General features: G+C 42.0%; 4 protein-coding genes across 7 annotated transcripts in view; 2 read left to right on the top strand and 2 right to left on the bottom strand.

The window, feature by feature from the left end:
* scaper (S-phase cyclin A-associated protein in the ER) overlaps positions 1-11,306 on the top strand; it is a 51,497-nt gene extending 40,191 nt beyond the window's left edge. For all 3 annotated transcript variants that reach the window (XM_037450887.2, XM_037450889.2, XM_037450888.2), the window contains 5 exons: positions 1,921-2,155; positions 3,476-3,625; positions 9,325-9,516; positions 10,197-10,245; positions 10,534-11,306. In XM_037450887.2, coding sequence (XP_037306784.2) covers positions 1,921-2,155; positions 3,476-3,625; positions 9,325-9,516; positions 10,197-10,245; positions 10,534-10,631 — 724 coding nt within the window. In that variant the 3' untranslated portion in view covers positions 10,632-11,306. The remainder of the gene's footprint in view (positions 1-1,920; positions 2,156-3,475; positions 3,626-9,324; positions 9,517-10,196; positions 10,246-10,533) is intronic.
* Positions 11,307-12,333: 1,027 nt separating this feature from the next.
* isl2a (ISL LIM homeobox 2a) lies at positions 12,334-17,283 on the bottom strand. Its single transcript, XM_037450491.2, has 6 exons — positions 16,752-17,283; positions 16,110-16,299; positions 15,493-15,752; positions 14,856-15,142; positions 13,931-14,098; positions 12,334-13,446 (listed from the first exon to the last, which is right to left on the bottom strand). The coding sequence occupies exons 1-6, from the start codon at positions 16,807-16,809 to the stop codon at positions 13,330-13,332; spliced, it is 1,080 nt and encodes a 359-aa protein (XP_037306388.2). The 5' UTR covers positions 16,810-17,283; the 3' UTR covers positions 12,334-13,329.
* Positions 17,284-18,223: 940 nt separating this feature from the next.
* Positions 18,224-23,950, top strand: etfa (electron transfer flavoprotein subunit alpha). 2 transcript variants are annotated; one of them, XM_037451987.2, is made up of 12 exons: positions 18,224-18,364; positions 19,467-19,616; positions 19,792-19,873; positions 20,085-20,167; positions 20,626-20,725; positions 20,916-21,026; positions 21,169-21,270; positions 21,381-21,449; positions 21,538-21,620; positions 22,407-22,472; positions 22,571-22,651; positions 23,577-23,950. In XM_037451987.2, the coding sequence occupies exons 1-12, from the start codon at positions 18,326-18,328 to the stop codon at positions 23,610-23,612; spliced, it is 1,002 nt and encodes a 333-aa protein (XP_037307884.2). In that variant the 5' UTR covers positions 18,224-18,325; the 3' UTR covers positions 23,613-23,950. The 2 variants fall into 2 exon arrangements, with proteins under 2 accessions (XP_037307884.2, XP_037307885.2); XM_037451988.2 differs by having other exon boundaries at positions 18,336-18,429.
* Positions 23,946-25,177, bottom strand: part of tmem266 (transmembrane protein 266) — a 29,476-nt gene continuing 28,244 nt past the window's right edge. The window contains exon 11 of the mRNA XM_037451986.2: positions 23,946-25,146. Coding sequence (XP_037307883.2) covers positions 24,506-25,146 — 641 coding nt within the window. The 3' untranslated portion in view covers positions 23,946-24,505. The remainder of the gene's footprint in view (positions 25,147-25,177) is intronic.

The following is a 25,177-nucleotide window of genomic DNA, read 5'->3' as shown; positions in this document are numbered from 1 at the left end:
GGTGCTCTGTCACTCACCATAAACCTTAGCCTGCAGCGTGGGGGGAGCCCACCCACGTGCGTTAAAGTGACCTCCATTCAGAGAGGTTCAGCGGTGCCGCTGACAGAGGCGACACACACAGTCACACCAAGGGACGTCGGTATCCAAGTTCCTCTCTTAAAAGGAAATGATACACCGACCATGGTCGCAAGGAGACTTGCTTTGATGCTGTGCATTACAAAAACATTTTAAATTGCATTAAGCTTTACGCATTATAATTGTCACGCAGAATCTAGGTGTCCTTCGAGCCATTTGGGTTTTCTTTCATATCAATCCTACCACTTGGCATTGCAATACTCTGCAATCTTCTCACTTCATTTGAAGTGTCGCCCAGTGTGCTGCTGTACCTTGCCAGCCGCAAGGTGCTGCAGTAACAATGGCCAGCTGCTTCACACCAGCAGAGGAGAAAACGGCCACGGTAGTTTGTCACTGAATATGTGTGAGAGGACAGAGTGTCAGACTTTGCAGGTTTAATGAGACTACGGTTGTGATCAATACAGCAGCCTGCGAGCTCTGCTCTGCCAAAACTCTCCAAAGTATATAAGAATGCTCAATGGGCTTGAAGAATATTTTGGCCATGCCAGTTGCTGTGTCAGGGGATTATAATGGCATTAGGAGGCTGTGTTCTTGCCTTGCAGCATATTTCATGCAGAGCCTGTTGGCTAACATCAAGTATCAGCATGCGCTGTAGGTTCCATCCAGAGGTCACGCACCCTCCTTTCTACATGGCTGCAAATCATAGCTGGTGCTGCTGCAGTAGACTAAGATTGTTGGTCTGTGCTAGCCGAATGTTTGCACAGTGTCTTCTGCGTTGCTACTGTAAATAATTAATAGCTGCGTTGCTTTCATTTCTCTCACTTTTTTTTCCATCATTACAGGTTGTTTTTGTTTTTTTTGTCAAAACTATGGTGTGAATTTGAGTGTGTGGTGTACTTTACCCCGCAGGTACTGATACAATTAGATCATACTTTTAAACTTTAAAAATGTTGTAACTGTTATTCCCTTAAATGTCTTTTGAAGCTTGCTGAATGAGAAATCTTTAAAACACGGTAACTTGACTGAGGCCCTTACTCCAACTTTTTATTGACCTATCTCCTCTTTCCAAGCAGAACTATTCCTCCTGTTATTATTAAAAGTAATATTCAATGAAAGCATAATGTTACAGCTCCCCTATTCAACAAGGCAGCATCTTGTTGTAACCAAACAAACAAATCACCTCGAGTCTTCTCAGGAGAGCCTTAATTCAATGTGCTGGAGCACTCAGCACCTTGTCAGGCAGCTCTGTACATCCGCCAGATTCAAGTAGCTGCAATGAGCGTCACGTCATGGCATTACTATGTTTACTGTAGCCTGAGAGGGAGCGGAAGAGACCATCTTAACCGTCCCACTCAGCGGCACCCAAACTGTCTGGCTGGGAATTTTACAAGTTAAAAAAGCTCTTGTATGCAAAGACTGAAAAACTATTATTCCATAAATAAACAGAAGCACATGAGGTGCATAAGACGGACCTAAGGAGCCGTTTTGATATATGTGAATATGCATTCATGTGTTAAAGTCTGTGCTCTTCCACTCACAGCAGTGAGTTATGTCAGGTAATATAGCAGCACCAACAGGGTAGTATCTGTTATCTAAAGGGAAGGTCATCTCTAAGCCCTTGTCTGGTGAGTAAATCTAGAAGCCGCCAAGGTCTCGGCTGTTATTTTGGTCCGTAGTCTTGGAATGTCTCGGAAGTTCAGTTTCATGTTTTTTGCATGACACAAGCTGAAAAATGCACAAATAATTACCTAAATGTTACAAATGGTTATATAGTATGATACCAGTGGGTATTTATAAGCACTTGCATTTTTGGTTTTGCTGACCACACCCACTCCTCCTCTCCAGTACTCCCAGTATATTTGACAATAAACGCCAGGACCCGACTGGATTGACAGCCCTGCTGCAGTCCACAGACCTGGTGGGAGTGGTGCACACGCTGTATTGTATCCTGCTGCACAGCTTCTCGCCAGAGTCTTCTTCCCAGAGTCAGGAACCGTACAGCCCCGGGGTCATCCAGGTGGCTTTGCAAGGCATCAGCTTCCTCAACAGTTTTGCCCAGCTGAACCTGTCGGCCTTTCAGGTATCATTCAGAAATGTACTGTTTTCACTTTCACAAATGTAAAAAACTCTGTAACAAATCAAGCAGATTTAGAAGGTCAAAGATATATTTGTTTCCTTTACAGTGACTACATTAGATTTTTCTGTATTGTACATTATTATACAGTATATATTTTACTAAATAACATTCACAGTACATGTTTTGTTTTTTTAAGGAATAGCTAGGACCTATTGTATTAACAAACCATTTATTAAATATACAAACAGAAAGAGCTATTTAAATGGGTAAAATATAAAAACAAACATTTAAATTATCTTCCCTGGATTTAATTAAAAAAATATATAACTGCTGCTAGTTAATTTGTTAAGAGACATTAGAAGAGGAGTCACTCTCCTTCAGACAAAGCTGACCTGTGGACATAAACACGGCTGCCCTCTGACCCCAGGTCAGTGGTTGGGGTTCAATTGAGCCCGGTGGGTCAGCAGTTAGGATGGAGCTCGAGTGATTATCATTGTATGCCGGGCCGTACATTACCCACCCCGAAGAGGAGGGGGCGACAGCTTCACTGTTCCCAGTCAGCACATAGGCGGAAAGCCACGAGAGCCTAGCAAGAATGCTGTTAATTATTTTAATGTCTTGTGGTAATGACTTTGAAGCGGCTTCCTTTCCCTGACCCACCACACTCGGGCAACTCAAAACAGCTGGAAATGAAAGCATTTCCCTGCCGCAGTTTTATGAACATTTTAAATAATGCTTCGGGTTGTAATCACCTTGTGTTTCACATTACCTGCATAGCACCGGCTAATAAGTGTTGCCGGGGATGGATGATCTGAATTTAGGCCGTTAATGCTCTCTGCCGCGGCATCAGCTCCCAATAATTTGTCTAGTGAGTAATTTGAAATGGGTTCAGGCAGTGTGAATAACAGGGAGAAAAAGAAATGGGAAGAAGGAACGCTTCACATACGAGCAATGTTTCCTGTTTTTCTTTTCCGAAATAAAAAATGGGATTTCTTTTTAATATTAAGTTAGCAGAAAACGGCCTTCAGCTGCTCAGGTATTGCATTAATGGATGTTACAATGCTATGTTATAGTGCTCCGTCACACTGACATGTTTTTTAAATACTGTCTGTGAGCTGCTCTTATTTTTGAGCGGGACTAGGCTGTTTTTATGGTGGGACACTTGAGTTGCTTATACCTTTACACCATGTATTGTTCCCAGCGGCAAACAATATTGTCATTGGTTACTTTGTATTGTTGTGGTGTTGAGCTCTTTGCAATCACAATCGTCGAGGATGTGTGCTTTAATTTGCTGTAAAACATGTCTTGTCTCCGACCCGTCAGTCTGTTCTAGGAGCCGAAGGCCTGTCTCTAGCTTTCAGACACATCGTCAGCTCGCTGCTCTGGTACTGTACCCAGCATTCCTCTGAAGATCTTCTGCACGAAGTCATCATCTGTGTGGGATACTTTACCGTCAACCACACGGACAACCAGGTAAACCAGCTTGAACACCTGACTGCATAGAAATTATTAAACATTCGGTCAGATTTTTTTTAAAGTATAAATATTGATATATGTTTTGTTTAAGCTGTAACTTACAATTGCTTTTGATATTAATCAGTCACCTTATTTCTGGCAATTGTTTAATTCCTTTCTTAAATGGAATTGCAAATGTTAATTTTGATAATCCAACATAACGTAAACTGATAGTTCTTTGGGGGGGGGGGTTTCTCCAATAAACACTCTTAAATGCTAAAACACTTAATTATACATGAGGAAGCATAGAGCATAAAATCCTATTCAAATGAAATTCAGAAATGTATTAGTCATCTTTAAGTTATCGTTTAGTTATTTTTTATTTATAAGTAAAACAGATTGTTGCTTAAGAAATAATTTTCACAAATAATCCATTAATCAAATTGCAAATACATTTTGTGCGAATTGTTTAATTGTTTCAGCACAAGTTGTATTTTCATTTGTCATCTGAGTGAGGGTGAGCCTTTTATCATATCTCTCCTGCTCAGTTCATGTATAATTTGTCAGGAAAGGAGTTTTGTAATTTTAACAAAGAGCACCTGTTCAAAGATGCATGACTTGGCACCTTCTTGCTTTTGGTCTGTGTGCGTTTATTGTACCGCAGTGACCCATTGTTGCTTCCTGGTAAAGCAGAGCTGGCCCCGGTGTTACAACTACTTAGGGGCTCTGTGGAAGTGAGCAGGATATGATGAAGCAGACCTGGCTGCTGTGTAATTGGCTGTCATGCATGGCCCGTCTACCGGGCCCCTGATTAGCCATGCTACATTTGGCTGGGCTTTGATTATGTTAAATCCTGACCCACACAGGCAGCCACCACAGCTTCAGTCTCAAAACTCCTGAGATATATATATATATATATATATATATATATATATATATATATATATATATGCCGAACAGCAGTAGTCAACCCTGACAAGAACTATTTATAGGCTGATCACTGATTCACTTTTACCAGATTTGTACTTGTAATTAAAGGCTCTTTCTCCCAGTCTTATGCAATTTAATTATTCTGATGTATAGAATTAGCATCTGTTGGTCATTTTAGATTTAATTTGCATATTATATTGAATAATTGAATGAGCACTGAAGATTAAATTAAGCGGGTGACAGATGATTCGCCCTTTGAACGCGCAGGGCGGCGTGAACAGGGCGGTCACGCCTGACTGTTTGGTGAAAAAAACACGTTGCTAATGTGATGCAAAATCCACAACCTTGATGCTGCCTATAAGAACTTTTTGTAAAAAAAAAAAAAGCAACAACAAAAAAAATCCTTTCACTTGCTTACGAGTTAAGGATTTTGTTTAAAAGAAATGTTATGTACATCATGTTATTGTACATTTTGTCAGGAAACAAGATCCCACACAACGTCCACACAGAGTTGATCTTTGCCAGTGGTCCAGTTCCTGGAATGCGTCCACTCAGTTCCGCACCAAGATGGATGGCGTTAAGGAGAATATTTAGAGCAGCTTGAGCCTTTCTCAAGCTAATGTAAGCATTGGCAGAACACAAAAGCAGCCCGACCCGAGGCCTGTGCGTTGGTGGAGACTGCTGATTCACTGTCTGCACGCCAGCTTTTGTTTATATACACAAATATATATATATATATTTATATATGTATATATAGAAATAAGGCTGCTCATAAAAAGCAGGGCTTTGAAGCAGCAGTATAAGCGGTGATGTATTCCCTCTGCTCCGGGGGAGCATGAATAATTCACCTTGTCACACGAAAAGCTATTGGTAGAGTAACATATGTAGGCCTGTGTGTCACTGCTTGTGGGCGCGAGCGAGCCGTGTAGCCATATGTTTCTTTGTCTCACGGGTGTGTCCCTAGAGATGTTTTAGAAAGAAGAAAAAAAAAAGATGAAGAACAAATTACACCTATTTTGCAACTGACAAGTAACAATACTTCCTTTTCGCCTCAAGCGGTATGAGCCGGTAATCTCCTTCTACGAACACAGTGATTCATTTGTGAATCCTCTTTGGTGATGATCTGTTGAGTCTTCGAGCTGACGAGATTTCAATTGCAAACTGTTGACATGTTAACCCACCTGATTCCTGCTTGCTCCTTTTCGAAAGACACAAGCAATTTGAGTGCGTGTGGAAATCATAAGAAAACCTCACATTTCTTTTCAGTACATGGAAAATCAGCCAGAGACACGCAAGCGACACACCGAAACACACACAACCGCACACACTTGCACGTAGACGTGGGTCTAACTCCAGGTAGCGTATGGACGTTACAGAACTGTAGTCATAATGAGTCGTGTTCCTTGTACCATCTCATCAGATCACCTGACTCCTCTGTGCTTATATTTCATAAGCAGTTTTCGCTGGACCCGTAAGAATCACGGGAGCTTTTAGACTTCACATCCCACACACCATCTTCAGAGCTCAGCCTTATCTGTGGGGTCTTTCCTCTCCTTCCCATTCTCTACGAGGGCGTTTCCTCTGCCCCGAAGGCCCAAGCCGAGCTCCGGGCCTGTAATTCCTGTTTACCCGGTGTTGAAACGCTCCCTTCAGCCCTCCATTACAGCCGAGGCAACCAAGCCCTCGCTGCCTGCAGGGTAAGTGCAGCTCGTGCAGACCGTAGGGAGCCAGCAGCAGGGAATGCACGCCGTGTGTCACCCAGCGGAGTAAACAAAGGCAGGGTAAAGCAGACAGACACACTCTCCACTGACTGGCAGGAGGGGGCCTGATTGTTAACTCGGTAGATGATTTACACTCCGCTTCAAGGGTGAGCGCAGGTCCAAACGGACTTTAAGTGAAGCCGAGGACATTTTTATCCCTGCAGACCTTTCAGAGAGGAGTTTCCATTTGTCTGTAACACTGTCATCAGGTTAGTTTTGGGTATTAAGCATTATCTGCGGTGGAGATCTGGGGTGGAATGACAGCGTCAGCTCATTGAGATAAATAAAGAGTTATTAAGCTTCATTGTGTAAACAGCAAGGGTTTTTTTATGGGATTTTAAAACAACAGACAATAGCCTTAAAAGTCAAGTTGGAGGGTCTATGTCAATGTCTGCCTCGCCAGCACCTGATTGTCCAGCAGTGATTTACGCAGCGTCCTGTGGACGTCTCAGTCGGCCATTGGAAATGTTGTAAAGGGGCCCTCACCGAGCCACTCGACTGACTTTACGTCGTGGCGCATGCTGTGCCGCTCGTCTTATCAGCGAGGCGGTTCCACTCTGATGGATCTGGTTTGTTTTTAGCGGGTTTGCCGTCGGATTATACTGCCCCGCTCTGACGCCGGGCTCTCTCTGAGGCGTTCGAGCTCTCTAGACGTTATGCAACGAATGGAGATTCATACATTTCATACATTTTCTTCACCCGCCGGTGCTGCAGCGTCATTGTGCTATTTTGATGTTGTGCTTTGCTCCCTGGCAGGAAAATGACCAGCCCTTCGTTTTTAGTTTTTTTTCTTCTTCCCAGTTCTTACATCTGCTTTGGCTTCGGTTTTGTCTTCGACGCTGGGTTCTCCCCGAGAGTTTGTTTGCGTTTCAGAACATTAACTTTACACACTCTCTTTGTTGTCATTGTGGAAAGTGAGGAAGTTATGTAACGGAGGTGTCATAAAACTCGGCACTGTTTGAAAAAAAAAAAAAGCCCACCAGCCGAGACCCTTGAGTTTTTACTGGCTGTGCGTTAAACGTGGGCCAGACGCACAGGTTCAGATGCTCGTTGTTAGTTTTATGATGTCAGCCTTTAAGCTGCAGATACTCTGAGGGGCATAATCTCCAGTTGGAAAGCTTTTTTCGGGGGCCCTGGTGTTGCCCTACACCTGGGTGAGGCGTGGAAAGTTGGCAGGAGACTTGAGTTTCTGTAACATCAATACTCGTCCTGCCACCAGGTTTGTTTTATGTCTCTCTGCGTCGGGAGGCACTTGAGGGAGGACAATTTGTTTAGGCAGCTGAAGATGGAACTGCGTGTAGCGGAGGATTATGAGATCGCCGGGTGATTTGTGGGTTGGATCTTCTCAGAGCCCCGGCTCAAATATCCAACACTTGCTTTGGTGTTAAATTATTATACCTAAACCATAAATATCCTGCATTAAGACCCCAAGATGAATATATTCTTTAGCATCCTGATTAATTCAGCTGCATCAATTCCTCCCCAATGCCAGTTTGTTGCCATGTTGCAACAGATGAGATAAATGCAATGATTTAGGATTTAATGGAAAATGCTAGAACTACATGAAGTGGGGAAGAAAAGCATTCCACTTTTGAAAACAGCCATTTTGCCTTTCTTTTCTTACTCCCTCCGTGAGTGGGTGAATTTGTCGGAGTCCCACATTCCTTCGTGAAAAACACTTAATGAGTCCGTGAAACTGGGGATTTTATTCTTCCTCTGTTGCACACACATATTCACAGCACGCCTTACATCTTAATAATGTACTCCAGACTATAATTTAATTCAGTGCAGCGCTCCAGAGCAGAAATCGCGCTCTCTTTGCTTCAAAAGTCAACACTCATATTCCACGTTGACAAATTCGGTGCTCTCCTCAAGTTTTTGTAATGCGTTAAAGTTCATATTGTTTGACCTATCCATATGGATCCTTTAAACAGAGGATGATAGGAAGTGGCACTGTTTTGTGTCCCTTTTGAACGCCGCTGTAGAGGGCAGCTCTGAGAAGCTTCACCTTGGACTGATAAAAGCGATGAGTTATCACTTTGTTTATCCTGCTGTTGAAACTTGGAGTGCATCATCAAAGGAGAAGCCAATGGAAGAGTATTAGAGAGTGTATTTTTAAAATCTTGTAAATCTGGTGAATTTATGTCACTGTGACTTTGGGACCTCACCTTGCCCTTCTGGTTTCTATTGGCATTGACCCCCCCCCCCCCCCCCCCCCCCCCAAGTCACGCAGTCTGTAACTGTAAAGTAGCGCCTCGTGTTTTTTTGTTTTTTTTTTCCAGCCAGGATTTAGCATGCTGACCCCCTGGCTCCCTCAGAGGTGCTCATGGTCTTCTCGGGCTCGTGGGAGATGACCAGAGCATTAGGCCAGGACCCCTTCATTTGCGGCAGTCCCCTTTCTAATCAAATAAGTCTGGGAGGGATTTGCTTTTAATACTGGTGGCCCGGATGTGATGGTGTGTGATTGACAGGCTGTGATGAGGAGCAGGACGTCGGCAGGGTGAAAATACCATTAATGGTATTGCTCATTTCTCAAAGTGGGGGTGGCCACACTGTTGGCGGAGGTTTGCTCGCCCTGCCTTTCACCCGCCGCCCCACCCCTTCATTCCCTCTTTTGCACTTTGAATGCCCTCTCAACCTGAGCTCCCCTCTTTGGGGGCTGCAGCAAGCTTTTTCACTGATTCTTTGCTCCAATGTTTTGCTCGGAGAGCTCCACACAGAACTTGAAAGAGAGGTTCTAACCGCTGATGATGACATGACGTCTCCCTCCCATGGAACAGAATTTCTGCTGTTGCTGTTGGTACAAAGGAAGAACGAAACATCCCATCCCGGTGTTTTATAGCCCATAATTGCGTGGTGGGAGGCTGTGGCCTCCAGGTCTCCTCCTAATGGCTGCGTGTGTGTTGTTTTAGTGGCAGATTTACATGTGGGAGGGACAGTGTGTGTGTGATTTACAACCAACAGTGCCACTGACTGGCCGCCTGACCGGCTTAGTGACTGAGTGGCCTTGCTCCATGTGTGTTCCAGGTGATCGTGCAGTCTGGCCGCCAGCCCAGCGTGCTGCAGAAACTGTGTCAGCTGCCCTTCCAGTACTTCAGCCAACCGTGCCTCATCAGAGTGCTCTTCCCCTCCCTGATCTCGGCCTGCTACAACAACTCCCAAAACAAGGCCATCCTGCAGCAGGAGATGAGCTGCGTGCTGCTGGCTACGTTCATTCAGGTAACTTTAAGGACACGGCGTCCCATGCGGGAGATGGATGCGCATTCGTAGACCACCGTTTTACACCCAGTAAGTGAACAATTCAGTTTGGAAATCCCTGAGACGATAAGATGACACGAGGACGTACTAATGATCCAAAACATCCTCTTTGGCTCGGCATTTTCACGCCTGTGGATGAAAACGGGGGAGGGAAAGCGTCTCGGCCTCAGTTGATGAACAGTTGCTCATCTTGGCTCGTGTGAATCTGTAACCCCGCAGGCTTTTACCAAGATAAATGGCTTCCTTCACAGTGGATTTACCTGCCACTGGTTCAACTCCCAGTAAACAGCCTGTCTCCTTCATCTTCCTCTGACAACCCGCCCCTCACCACTCTGCACCACCACTGTTTAGACACCGATTAACTTCCATTCAAAGGGAGACAGGCTATTGTCATTTCTTTCAAACAAAGCAATAATGCATGGCGTCCTGCCCCGCTGCCCTCATTGTTGAGTTAACCTCAGGAGCATTCCTCGGAGTGAAGCAGTTTGATCCCGTATGATTCCTTATCACCTGTTGTACTAAAAACATTTGACTAGAAAATACAATTAGATCCTATTAAACAAATGATATTTGTATTTTTTTGTGACTGAAAGACCAATAGCGCCTGCAGTATAATGTCATGCTTGTGTTCATTTCCCTAGGACTCTGCTGCAAATGAGAGCAACTCGGACAACAAAATAAAGCACAGAGGTAAGTTATTTTGATTAATGTATCAAATGCATAACAAGCAATTGTATTGATTGTGTGATTTTCATATTTTTATTGTTTTAAAAAAGCAGCGCCTCATGTACAGACTTGCATAATTGTTCCAAAATCAAAGGGAATATTTCCAATAGTAGTATTGAGTTACTTTTGTTTCATTATTACTAATTTTCATTGACATTACGTCTAACATTGGTTGATTGTTAATGGTTTTAAAGGGTTCCTGTTATTCCCTCATAGTAATTAAGTTTTTTTTTTTTTTCTGTCTGTCTACAGTTTCCCAGCTGCTGGATTACCACAAGTTGTCTAACCGCTTTCCAAGAGATCAGTGGGACTCAGCGCTGCAGTTTTTTCTCAAAAAGCAGGAAGAGTGAGGGAGTTGTCTTCAGGATGGATAAGCACAGTGTGAACACAGCAAAATAAACAAGCCATGTGGAGTCATTTGTGAATTTTATTTTTTATTTCCCAATTTGAAGCCTGCACATGAGCAAATGTGTTGAATTGTAAAGATTGTGAAGCTTTATCTTGTGTTGGTTTATCCGTTTTGATTTCTTTGAAATCAGTTTGAGGTTTATGATTATTTGCACAAAATGTTGCTTGTCCATTGCATTTAGAAAACATGCTAAACTATTCCATGTAATGCTTATACAAGCCTTATGTTTGTTTAAGATGGAAAAAATATCCATTTCAGAGCAGTCACTATCTAAAACTAAAACATTTACTTATACTGTAATTTATTATTTGCCACATGTCTCATAAAAACTGTTTGTGTTTAATATATTGCCTTTGGCTACTTCTGAATGGCCAGAATGTTATTCCTTACAATACCAGCCTTGCTTGTCAGCTAAGGATTATATATTCAAGTTCACATCTTTTTCTTTCCTTTATCTCTATCAGGAGGCAGACTTAAATATTAATATAATTTATTGACTTATTTACCTTCATGTTAAATATAATAAATATGCCTGTTTATTGTTGTCATTCACTTGTAATCAGTGTAAACTGATACATTGATATCCTGACTAAAATATAACAAAGATGAACACTTGGTGGTGACTCTTGTGTTTTCTGTCAGTTACACTCATGAACTTGAATGAAGATTCCCTTATTTAGTCTGTGGACAAATGCGACATGTTAAACAAATTAGATTATTAAATCTGAAAGAAATGTGAATATGAGCTGTTGTCAAATCTGTTTTAATGCCCTTGATGTCCCCATAAACCGACACTCTGGATAAACAAAATGTTTTTTGTAAGAGGAAACCATCTTCTGTACCTACCCTGCATTTATTAATACCTTTTAGTCAAATAATGATTGCGTTTTTTTGTATTCCAAATAGTTCATACAGCATTGATCTGGTTCCTATTTGACGATCAACCAGCATGTTGTGGCAATGTTTAGAAACAGATTTTAAAGGATTTGATGGGAATTAAAATAAAACTCATAATCGATGTCCTTTGCATTTTCCACAGAGATAAACTGCTAAATTTGTTCTCCTTTTAGAATGAAGGTACTGGGAGCTGCTTAATTTATTAACTCTAAGTGTATACAACTTTTCAAAATCAGATGACCTGTGTATTGCCCTGCCTTGTATTTTTCTAATCAACGTCTTCTTAAATATGTTGTTTCTATAGTTCTTAGACTGAAACGACTCTGCACTTCCTTCACTGATAGAAGGCGATCCTCCCCAACAAATTGCGGAGGTGTAGTGTGTCAGTCCCGGCTTGACCTGCGTGCTCTCTTGTCCAGCGGCTATTTGCCGTTCAGGATTCCTACAGCAATGAAAATAAACTCGAGACACGCCAGGATGCGTCCGCGGGCTGGAGTCCCGGCCGCGCTGCGCGGCGGCTGCGCGTTTTGTTTTGGGTCCATTCAGTGTATCCTTTGCAGGTGATGCCAGATGCAGATAAGCGGCCGACGCTGCCTGTCCCGTGTCTAGACTTGTAACACTGGGCCTCGGGTCGGCAAGGCTCTGTGACGTTTGTCTAAATAACACCAATTTGATCTTTTTTTTTTTTTTTTTTTTATCAGTCTGGCGCGAAGAATTTATGCGAAATCTGCTACAGACCGTCGGGGGGGGCTGAGCTTTTTCCAAAAAAGAACAAGAAGGCGAATCGCGTGAGGGCCCGAACTGAAGAGACCTCAGCCCATTGCTTTCATGACCTTTGACCCAGGGGCCATCAGTCACTGATCCACTTGGCTCCGAAACTGAGCAGGTCAAAATATAAGCAGGGCCTTTACCTGAGGCTCGCAGACAGAACGGTACGCAAACATGTGGGAAAACAATTTCAATACCTCAATATTCAATTTCTGATCCCCAAAACGTATTTATCCATTTATTTTATGAACTGTAGGCAGTCGTATAGCTTGGTCTTTAGTTTTTAGTCTAAAAGTTTAATTTTAATCTGAACAGCGCAGCTCCAAGAATCGATTTTCAATTTCCCGTAAAACTGATTTATTTTACCAACTATAATTATAAGAAAATATCTTATGATTAACAGAACAAATGGAATATTGCATGCAATAATCAGTTAAATTGTGGGATTTATTGATAAGATTGGCTATGTCTGTCGTCATAATAAATAATAATAACTTATTTCCTGGAGAAAACGCGAACAATGCACATCGCTCCTGTTTCATTCATTTACAAGAGTCGATATTGAAACAAATCATGCACATCAACACAATTTGGTTCCTGATAAAGCATTGTGACCTTCAGAAGTCTACTTCAGCACAATGTGTTTAGATCCCGTTACACATTCAACACGTTTTGGCCCGTTCAAACTTTGGCATCATGGTAGAAGGTCTCAAAAGCCCATGATGTCCATCACCAGCGGGGGATCCTGCCGACGTATCCTTGAGCAAGACGGTGAGCTAAAATGGCTAAATTGAAGGGAATAGTCAGACCTCCCATCCTCCAGTTGGTAACCTGGATGTATCCTCGAGTATAATCCGCCCTGGTCCTTTAATTCGTTTTTCTCTGATTAAATGTCACTGAGGTCTGTGCGCGTCCCCTGCAGCGGGCGCGGGTGCGCGCATGTGGGGGTTTTCCCGGCTGACCTCGAGGAGCCTTCACGTGTCGACGGGACTCGGCACCATGCTGTTCGGTGTGTCCGGTAGCTGAGACGAGAGTGAGGTCACATCACTGGCCGAGGAGTTGCCCAAGGAGCCCGACTCGGAGAAAGACACCTGCAGAAGGGAACAAAATGGTTTTTAAGAGGGATTTGATTGTTTTCTTTACAGATTTACTCTGTAGGGTAAAAACAAACGTCTCAGGTGCCCTCAACATGTGAATGCCGTCATGAGTAGTGGCATGGATACGTTTGTATTATTTTATTTTTTTCAAGAGTATCAGGCCCATTTACAAAATGTCAATACAAATCTATTGTTCGGGGTTTGTGAATCCCGCGAGATCACGTCAGCCCCACGTGGAATCTACAAAAGGTTGATAAACATTTGTGCGCAAGTTCGCACTTTAATAATTAGAAAATCCAAGGTGTAAACATTAAATAATTGTATCTTTACCCACGCTGAGTCTTTTAAGGCAAATTGCCTCTGAATTATGCTCTGCTAGAATTGTAACAAATGATATTTCCTTCTTCTTTCTACGCTAGTCCATTTGTATAAGTTTGAAGGAGCTATTTTCAATATAAGACCCTGAATGTCATCCTACCAGCTGTTGGAAGGAGGGCTGGTCCAGGTCGCTCTGCAGGGCGAAGTCGCTCAGAGTTTTCCACGGTGGCTGGTAGGTTTGGACCTCCACAGGATTCCCTTGCACGGTGTTGTCGTGCCGGATTGGACTACCTGCCACCAGAGGTGTGCCTGTCAGTCCCTGCAGATTCTACAAGAGCACCGAAACAGTTAGTTCCACCCAAATATTCACCATGCAATACATTCTGCTGATGAGCCACACCGATCTGCAAATCGGTTCTCTTTGTCAATTTAAAGCAACTAAAAGCCATTTTTCAGCAACAACCAACAGAAAAAGTGCAGGAAAAGTATTATTTTCATGATAATTCACAATTTCTCTGTTAGGATGCACATTACGTTATATTGAGCCTTTAAAATTGTCTAAATATTATCTAAATTTTGCAATAATTATAAATAATGAAGGTGGTCTGTTCTAAAAAAACATGTAATTGATATTCAATTTTTTTTAAAGATTTCAGCTCAGTATTGTTACTAAATTGTTTAGTATTGTCTGATACAGAAATGTACCTGCATATTTAAAATGAGAATAAATTAAAACCAGGATCTTGTTTCTCACCAGATCAATTATTTTTTGCCTATTTTCTGCATTTTTTTATTATCAATAGTCAGTATAAAATATTTGTATGGTATCTGTTATTTTTATCCGGCAATATTTCCATTTAAAAACACATTTATGAAGATAATAACGTTATCTTACTATCGTTCATACAAACCGTTTTAGGTGTTTTTAATTAAAGGACAATTTTCGTTTTACGGATCAAAATATTGAGTAAATTAGGGGAAAAAATCTAACAAGCAGATGTTGGGAAATGAGAAACTGGTGTAATACAATGCATTCTTATTGTTTAGCTGTGCCCTGAAAATATGAAAGACATAACATCACCCACGGTTTTCTCGCTGTGCTGCTGTGTTTGGAGCTGCTTCATCAGGATGGACCTCTTCTTGTCTTTGCAGCGCTTGTTCTGGAACCAGACGCGGATCACCCTGGGGCTCAGGCCGGTCATCTCCACCAGCTGCTCCTTCATCAGGGCGTCCGGCCGCGGGTTGGCGTTGTAGCAGGTCCGCAGGGTGTGGAGCTGCTTCTCGTTCAGCACCGTCCGGATCCTGGTGGTCTTCTCGGACTGTTTGTGGACGTGGCTGCGGTGATGAGGAGGATGTCGGACAGAAACCGGTTCTGCAAAAGAGGGAAAAGTAGAATCTCAAAATAAATAGTTTTATGCCTGAGAATTTAAAGCGACTTAAAAGGCCTACAACCGTTTCTGTTGTATGAAACTGAAAAACATGAAATTCTGCATAAAACATCTATTAGGGGTCTGTAAGTCATTTTTTAAAATTATATACATATGTTTTACTTTAAGCTTGTACGCACACAAAATATTGTTATCATTCAGTCGATTGTTTAGAATTTGCCTGGAAAACTGAAAAAAAAGGAAAATACTTTCAAAGTCAAGATTAACATAATATCACAGCTGAAACTGATCATTGCACTTGTAATAATCCCAATCATTTGCCTGTGCAGCTCACCTGAGATGTGCAGCCTGCTGGTGTGGATGTTCCCCGGGCTGAGCGGGCTCCCTGCAGAGGCCCGCTCCGCTAGCGAGCCGTGATCGGCCCGACACAGCAGCTCGTCGTCTCGCAGAGAGAACTCGTCCCCGGGTAGGAGGTGGTGGCTGCACACCGAGCACCGAAAACACTCCATGTGATACACACTGTCCCGAGCTCTCATCACCAGGTCGCTGCTGCAGAAGCCCATGTTACACTTTGCACATTTGATGCCAAACAACCTGAAAAGGAGCATGGAGACTACATTGGTCTCATGCAGGAGCCCTGATAAGGTGGCGGGCTGAACGAATCTGACGTAAATCTCTTTTCTTGTTTTACAATCAACAGAAACGCTAATAAGTAGCGAGCTGAATGCCTTCGATGCAAATCTCATTCAGGGCTGTAGTTCATGCATTTCCCACTTTCATTCACACCCCACACATTTGTTTTTGAAATGGAAATTGTTTTAATGAGAACGTTATTTATATTATTGCAGAAGCCCGCTTTATACACTTTCTTTTTACCAACCCAAACCCAAATGAAGGAGAGTAAACCAAAAAAAAAAAAAAAAAACAATCCCGAAAACTGTTGCACTCTACCTTGCATAATCTCTTTTACAATAAGTCTTTCCGTCTCGGACGAAGCAAGTGCAGGTCTCGTCCAGGTACTGGCTGCACTCTGCACACTTGAGGCAGGCTGCGTGCCATTCCAGGTCCGGGGAGACTCTCAGGATGTACTGGTCGTGTATCTGACTTCCACAGCCCACACACATTGCGAATCCCGACTTCTCTGTGTGAGGAGTGGAATGCATTAATGCAACAGTGCGCGCGGTCTTTTAATCCCCATGACATCCCCGTTAAACCCCCCTTCGCCCCTCCACCTTAAGGAGAGAAAATCTTTGCGCGTATCACAACAAACATTAGAGTTCTTCCAAGAATATTACAAACCTGTTATAAAGAGGCCATACGAGCTAAAAATAAAGTAACCTACGACATGAGTCACATCAACCGCATCACAGATACAATATTCAAAAGGATTTTGGTGTATATACAAATTAGTCAAACCATTCTTTGTGGTTAGTTGATCATACCGTACATTATTCTAGAGATGCTAAAAAAAATCGAGCAACTATTCATCAATTGCAAGGGACTACCCACCGGGTATATACTTAAAGGAAATGAAAATCTCACAACAAAATCCCGGAATGACAAAAAAAAGTAGCAACGAGAGAAAGAACTTACTTTTGGAATGATCCCCCATATCATCCAAGAAGGAAGAATTGAGCAGGATATCCACCATACAGGAGGAATAGCCCAGTGCGAGCCGATAGATGGAAGAGAGGAGCGCTAGAGGAGACCGTCCCGTCCCTGGCTGGATGATAAACTTGTAATCCTCCACCGAGAGGGGGAGAGAAAACAAAGATCCTCGACCAGTGACGTCTGCAGACCTGGACCTCTGTTGGTCCGCGGAGAGGGAGCCATGCAAATCTCCTGGACCCCTGCTTTCTTTTTTTTTTTACTCTTTGGACTGGCTGTGGGATTTTCTTTTCTTAATTGTTTTTTGCTCCACAGCGCTGCTGTCTCTATTTCCTTACATGAAAGCCATTTCTCTGTTAACACTAATTGGGAATCATTATGAGTCAGGGTTTTGATGTTGTTATTTATTTTGGTATCCCATACAAATCATATTTACCTATGTGCTTACATTGTTGATCATAAGCTTAGCTGTGACAATATTCTATTACTGGATATTATGTGTTTTTGTTTCTTTTTTTGTAAACAGTCGCATTTTGCTTGGACTCCAAGAAAAATGCAGAGTTGGACATGTAAAATGTTTGGTATTGCTATTCATGATTTTGTTACCTAAATTGAAATTATGAAAATTATACTATTACTATTTCTGCTATAATAAGAATAACTCTTATTTTAACAATGATTATTATTACAGTCTGGGTTAGTCTAAAAACAATTTAGTTAAGTATTTTGTATTAATACGAACATTTATGAATTGAACATGTTTAAATTGAATAAAAGTCTCGCGCTACTATAGAGAGCCCTCTACTGGATACAATATCACACAGATCCTCCACTGAGCGGTCAATAAACTCCACAATCCACAAGATCTGGAAATATATATATATATATATTTAAATTGATAGTTGACACAGAGCCCTGCCCACCATAATTAAAGACTGTATATAAAGGACCTGGAAGAGCCGGATCAGTTCCTCTACCATCACACACACTTAAGTAACTACTATTAAGTAGCTATTCAACTCCAATACAATAAAAAAGACACAGGGAAGCAGTGAGAAGTCACAGCCTGGAAACACATTTTACACACGTTTTTAATGCTAAAAATGGCTGCTAATAAAGCAGTTTAAAATGGAAGGAAGTCTAGATTCAACAGACCAGAAAATATTATGTCATTTTTTTGCAAAACATTCGAAAATGGTACATTAAATATTTGATTTGATTAAATAGCTTAGGGCAGCTATTGACGTGGGCATGATACGTTCAGATAATGATGATAATAATGACAGCAAAAATAGTATCTTAAAATTCAGGAAAACGTCGTCCCATATTGGATTTTTTGTAAGCATTTGCAACTAATTGCAGGGTTATACTGATCAACATTATAATAAAGCATATAATAAAGTATTGTTAATAAAAAAATAAGTGTTGCAGCTGTTGCGAGATACCTGAGAGTGACCGGAAGCCGTCCCCTTTGACCTCGCGAGAACTCAATGCCTACGTCACGTTACCTTTGACATAGATTTGTTTCTGCAACTGAGAAGCAGCCAGAAGGGTCCAAGATGAACAGAGCTTTCAACAAAACGAGTCTGAAGCAGTTGGTAAGGGTGTGACAGTTACAACTCGACAACATACAGATGTTGCACTGATGTGTCCTCGGGCTAACGTAAGCTTAGTGGTTTGTTTGTTTTAGCTGCTAGCTTGCTAGCTAACTTAACGTTAGATGCGTGCTCATCTGGCAAGCCGTGGGTTTTTAGCAATTCCTTTGCGGCAGCGTTTTGTGACTTACTTCGACCTAAACTTTGTATACATATTGTGATGTTGCAAGAATATGGTTCGGTTTGCCTTTGTCCTTTGTTTGCGCTTACTAGTGTTAGCACAGCTAGCCTAGCCTAGCATTTATGCAACCAACGTTAAACAGCAGTTACGAAACTCCTTGAAATGTTCCCCGAGGCATCGCTTCTCCCCTTGGACGTGTGGCAGTAACGCCATATCTTCCGATACCTCATTAAGTAATGAGTGTGAGATTTCCTGTTTCTATTTGTTTGACTTTATTGAAACGACCTTCAGATAGTGCCAGCGTTCAGTCCTGTCCAGATGAAGCTGGAACCATGCTGTTTTACTTTGACAGTCTCTAAGGTTGTTGCCTACTGTTGCCCTTTAACAATGAGGATTTGCACCAACCCAACTTTATAAATCCTATAAAAACACTGTACAAATCAAATGCACTAGAACATATTGCAATACAAACAAATGGAGGCACTGACAGCAGTAATGACACGGAAATACAAATATTTCTTAATGTATTTAATTTTGGATTATATTTTCAGTTTAGTAAAAACACATTGGCAGTGAGTGATACCTTGACAAGCTCTGGTCTCCATGTTAATTTATACAACTTTTGTACGAATTGTCATGTTAAAAAGCAGCTTCGCCAGATTGTTGGTTTTCCTGGTCCATAAGTCAGGAATCAGTTTATTTAACGTTTATTGCCATAGTATGTTGTACATACATGGAAATTGTCTTGGCGGAAGGTGCATGAAGACAGTACAATAAAGACAACATAGTGCAAATGAGATAAAAATAGAATAAAATAAAAGTTTAATAAAATATAAAATATATGCTATGGGTTAGTACGCTAAAAACTAAAGCTATGGGTTAGTAGTCCATTTGATGCTGAGATGTGGACATTTTCTCTTACAGGCTGGTGTTCTCCAAAGGTTTCAAAGCACCTTGGTGGTTGCAGAGCACAACAATGAAAAGTTGACCCCTATTACACTCAATGCCATCACGGCTGCCAGTAAGCTGGGTGGAGATGTGTCGTGTCTTGTTGCTGGAACAAACTGTGCACAGGTAGGCAGAACTTTTTAGATTCAACTGTTATTTTGGCATTGTTATACTGCATATAGCAAATATAGATAAATATAAACACAGAATAGTGACCAATGTATACAATGCATTCTTAATGTACATGGAGAAATATGGTAATGCCAAATCAACCAAACATATGCTTATCTTGTCTTCTCAGGTTGTAGAGCAAATCAAAAAAGTACAAGGTGTGAATAAGGTTCTGGTTGCTCAACATGATTCTTACAAAGGTTCCCTGCCAGGTATGTGACACTACAGATATTTCACGCCTTTTGTAATTGTACTTGACTAGCAACATGGAACTGTATGTTTGCACCGTCCCACGTATATTCACAGCTGGTTCATGTAGTGCTCAAGGACACATTGGATGTTTGTATGTGAACTATGTTCAAGTTGTATAAAACTAGCTGAGCGAAAACCATGCATGACATTTTTTTTAATTGTTTGGCTCAGAGGAGCTGACTCCACTTATCCTGGAAACTCAAAAGCAATTCAAATTCACCCACATCTGTGCTGGTGCTTCTGCCTTTGGAAAGGTAAGTAATGGAGAGAGATTCCTCCACAAATTGTAGATGTTGAAATTACGTTTTCACTTCATAATTATCCTGGCAATACTTATTTTAATCAAAATAAGTATTGCCAAAATGTCAAAATAGTTTATTGTGCATTTTTACCTATTTTTTAACTATTGATATATTCAAGATTATTTAGGTTCTAAACATGATACCAATATTCAATTTGTTGATATCGCAATTATTGTCAGTATCCTTTATGTCGCCACACCGCCAGTCACATTAGAGTATGTCATACAAAGTAATAATACTCTACAAATATTTCACGTTATAGTATTTTCAAAGTTTTAGTAAGGTATAGTATGTGAAAAAGTCATAGTATAGTATCATGAAAATATTGATTTATTTATTTTGTCATGGCCTCATCAAGATATGTTTTTTTCTAACAACAAGGTTCATTTTTGCATTTTCTTTCTCCACAGAACCTGCTTCCCAGAGTGGCTGCCAAGTTGGATGTATCTCCAGTTTCAGATATTATTGAGATTAAGTCGCCGGACACTTTTGTCAGAACAATCTATGCTGGTAAGCTTGTTTTTGCCCTCATGATAAAGTAATGAGGTAACCAATGCTTTACGTCAGAAGACGTCTTGAATCATGGTTCCTGGATAAGATGCAACTCCTTTTTTGCAACTCAAATGTTTGCTGGGACGTTTGTTAGTGATTTATCTCTGCTTTTCAAATATGACCAGTTAATCATATTTCGATTGTATAGGAAATGCTCTCAGCACTGTGAAATGTAATGAGTCGGTCAAGATCTTCACGGTCAGAGGCACATCCTTTGAGGCGGCTCCAACAGAGGGAGGAAGTGCTGCATCAGAAGACGGTACAGTAGCTTACACATTCATCCAGAAAGCTCAGAGACAGTGAATGTAAACAAATTTCTTGATGTAAAGTATTATTATTGTTCATCATTTTAACGCAATGATCATCCTTGTTTGTTTGGTCCTCTCATTACTTGCGTGTAGTTGCTACTACTTCTCCTGCTGGAGTTTCTGAGTGGCTGGAACAGAGTCTGACAAAGAGCGACCGCCCAGATCTGACCAGCGCTAAAGTTGTGGTGTCAGGAGGTGAGAAATCTTTGTGCACTCTTTGTGTTGTTGTCTTTTGTTGTGAATTTTATTGTGTGTTCTGTCAGTTTTCTTTTGCTAAGTAGTCTGATGGTGTTCTCTCTTCGTAGGAAGAGGCTTGAAGAGTGGAGAAAACTTCCAGCTGCTTTATGACCTTGCTGACAAGATGAATGCTGCAGGTAAAATTTATTTAATTTTCTTTTTTAGAATCTTGTTTTTTAAATCTATTTTTTAATAGAGTTCAAATTGCATGTATTATTTTTGTAGTTGGTGCATCCAGAGCAGCAGTGGATGCTGGGTATGTCCCCAACGACATGCAGGTTGGACAGACGGGCAAGATAGTAGCACCTGTAAGTTATTTGTTTTTCTGAAGCGATGAATAATGCAACTTCTTTTTTTTTTTTAAAAGCAATGTTTAACGCCAGGAAACACTTTGACACTGATCAGACTGGATGGTTCTCTCGCGTTTGACAAATACCTGTTTACTATTTCACAGAATGGTTGCAATCCAGTGTGATAAGGTTAGCTGCTCTGCCCTTTCTAAAAAGGTTAACTTCCCATTATGGGATTGAGCCGGGTTACCCCAGCTGTAATTATCCACACATTAGGGCTGGTAAAATGTACTCGATGGCACATTTGGGGCCTAAATGATTTAGCTGATCCATTAAAGCCGACTTGATGTCTGCGCATCGCGTCTGGCCGGGCCTGATTGTCCAAATTTGATTTTCCAAATGTTATGACTAGCTTGTTGAATTTGGCTAAGTTGATTAAATATGATTTTATTCTTTTATGTTGTGTATTGATTGAAATATATATGTATACATGTAAAATAATCTTGTCTTCTGATTTATTTTCTATTCATCATTTTTAAAATGTATTGGACACAGCAGTTTGTTGGTTATAGACCCGCTAAAATGCTGGTCACTTACATGCAGATACTGACTTTGAACCCTGATGATTGGATTCTGATATGAATTTATTTATTTTCCACGGACATAAAATCTTCAGAGGTTTATTTTGTGAAAAAAGAAAAAAGTCAGCAGTCCGCTCGTAGGTACACCCCCTCCAAAGGCCTGAGATTTTACTTTGACATTTGAGTAACACTTTGTCCGTTTGTCTTCTGTTCGTGCCCTCAGGAGCTGTACATTGCTGTTGGCATCTCTGGAGCTATTCAACACCTGGCTGGAATGAAAGATAGCAAGGTAGAGTCAGTGCAGAAACATTAACCGGCCTCCTCTTTCTGAGCCCCCCCCAGACAGTTTTTTCATTGATCTACCTAATTTTCTATTTTTCTATTCAGGTTATCGTTGCTATCAACAAGGACCCAGAGGCTCCGATTTTCCAGGTGGCTGACTACGGCCTGGTCGCTGATCTTTTTAAGGTAGGTGTTAAGGTGGTAATGTTACTACGGCCCGACGTTAGGAAACAACCAAGCAGCGAGTCAAAAACACCACTCGTTCACCATCTGCTGGACTTTGGGGTTGAGTTGGAGTCAGAGTCGAACATCTGCTCTCTCACTGATACATTTTGCAAGATGCCTGTTGAATTATTAAGTTCTTAAATTAATCAAAGGAGAGTTGTAGCTGAGCTCGCCGTGAAGAAAAACACTATCTCATCAAAATATATAAAAAGCGATTACGGGTCACTCGAAAGTGGCTTCAGTTTTGTATTGAGCTTCTAATTGCCAGGATTCTTACACGCTTAGTTGCTTTCTTTTATCTAGCTGGTACTTGAGGAGAGCGAGCCAGGAGTGTTGGCACAACTCGCACTGCAGTCCAGGCTAGTAGATTATAGTTTCACATGTTTTATTTAGCTCCTTCTGAGCAGCCCAGGTGTCCTAAAAAAAACTCTGTAGAAGTGAGTCGTAATAGCTAGTGGCAATAGAGTTGTGACCTGCAGGGTGAGATCACCTTACATGTGACGAGTCCTCAGATAGCTGATTAAATGGATGGGCTTTCCTCCTTACCCCAGAATGGACAGTTGATACCTCGGGACAAATTGGGGCAGTGACTGATGAGTCGGTTCTGAAGTGGCTGGGCGCCTAAGGATTGCCATTTGAATGATTTGGTACTGTGTTTTAGTTTGTGTCTTCCTCAAAACTACACACACTGGCATCACCAGTGTGTTTGTTTATGGGCCTGATGCCGCTCCTTTTAAAATCAGGCAACCTTACAAACTCTCAATCTCAAGTTAGTATTCCCATTTAAACAAATGAAATACTCTCAAATATGGTCTGAGTTTGGTTCAGTGTAAACTGTAAATGTTAAATATTGTATTTAAAAGTCTCTGCACTGTGTTCTCTTCAGGCGGTTCCTGAGATGACCAAAGCACTGGGCAAGTGAGGAAAAGAATAAAGAGACCACCGGGTCCCTCAGCCACTGCCTCAACAAATATCTGAAGCTGTGTGCATGGAGACCTAGACCTACACCTTCAGACTGGAAATAGAAGATCTTCTCACAATATAATTCAATACCAGTTTCATTTTGTACATTTGTACGTACCTGGTGACGGTGTTTTTAGCGGAAGTACTACAGGTGGGGAAATTTGTATTTAATTTTCTGGTGCAGCAATGTGCATTTGTGTGAAGGCCTGACTGGTCTCTGACCTGGTTGATTGTAATATGTTGCTCTTTAATGCTAACTCGGAGAGGTAAATGTATTAGATTAAAAAACTAATGACATTTGACTGTTTTGTCTTTATTAGAATTATTTCGCAATGGCGTCTTTCTACAATCAAGATAGAAAATGTCTGTCGACGGGACAAATCTTGATGGTTCATGCTATATCTTCTTTTGACATTTTAGTGTTGCTCCACCTTAAGTCCCTCAGTTTTTCTGTCTGTAACAACCCCGTTCCAATTAATTCAATATGTGTGGGATATCATTTAGCAAAATCTTAAACCATTCCAGTCATTGCACCTGGATAAAAACTCCCAAAAGTCTGCCACACTCTTTTTACTCAACTACAGATACAAAATGTAACATTGCTAATATAGAAAGACAAAGATTGGAAAGAAGATGCGACTGATCCAATACCCTGCAGCAGTCCCATCAAGAAGGTGAGTTTAGTTTCTTTTGGTAAATGTTTCAGAAAACATTTTTTTTTTTTGTGTCGATTCCTGATAATTGTTTCCTGATAACAAATTAGCTTTCTCTGTGTCCTCTGCTTTTGTGCTGCTCTGGCAAGTACCAGTCCTACCCTCTCCGTCCCACCAGGACCCAACAGTCCAGTATGTCCTATGTCTCTGACAGACGGTTGACCGGTTGATCTCCCGGCTCCATCATCCTGTACTTCTCCTCCAGGGAGGGCTCTGTGCCCTGCAGATGGATGAGAGGCCTGGAGTGCAGCCCGACCCGGCTCTCCTGGTTCCTCTTGTTGAAGAGGTTCACCCTGTGCTCGGGGCTGGCCTTGGCGGAACCCGCCGGGCTCGGCGGCTTAAAGTTGACCGGGTCCAGGCCCTTCTGGGCGAGACGGGTGTTCTCGGAAAGCGTGGACAGCAGCTCCTGCATCACGGCGCAGGGACTGCCCCGCCGCGCCTGAGCGCCGCCCAGGGCCAGCGGGCTGCTGTACGGCGGCGGGTAGCACCGCTGGTCGCTGTAGTCCGTGGAGGTGGAGGCCTCGCGCACCGTGGAGCTGCAATCCGTGGTGGAGCCCAGCGTGTGGCTGCTGACGCTGTGCTGCCGGACGCCGAAGCTGCTGCGGGACGCCGGGGTGGTGGACGCCTCGCTGACGGAGCTGCCGGTGCGCCGCAAGCGGCCGCACGACACTGCGTCCGCGCTCACCAGGGTGGAGGGAAGCTGGCTGGAGTTGTTGGGCAGGTGCACGTCGATGGCCGCTGTGGTGATGAGGACTCGCGCGGGGTCCGGGATCCCCATGTCTACAAGAACAGAGCACAGTGCACGCGGCTG

Source organism: Pungitius pungitius, chromosome 6 (genome assembly GCF_949316345.1).
Source record: "Pungitius pungitius chromosome 6, fPunPun2.1, whole genome shotgun sequence".
Lineage (NCBI taxonomy): Eukaryota > Metazoa > Chordata > Actinopteri > Perciformes > Gasterosteidae > Pungitius > Pungitius pungitius.
The sequence above is the reverse complement of the archived record's forward strand: the minus strand, read 5'-3'. Positions and strand labels throughout refer to the sequence as shown.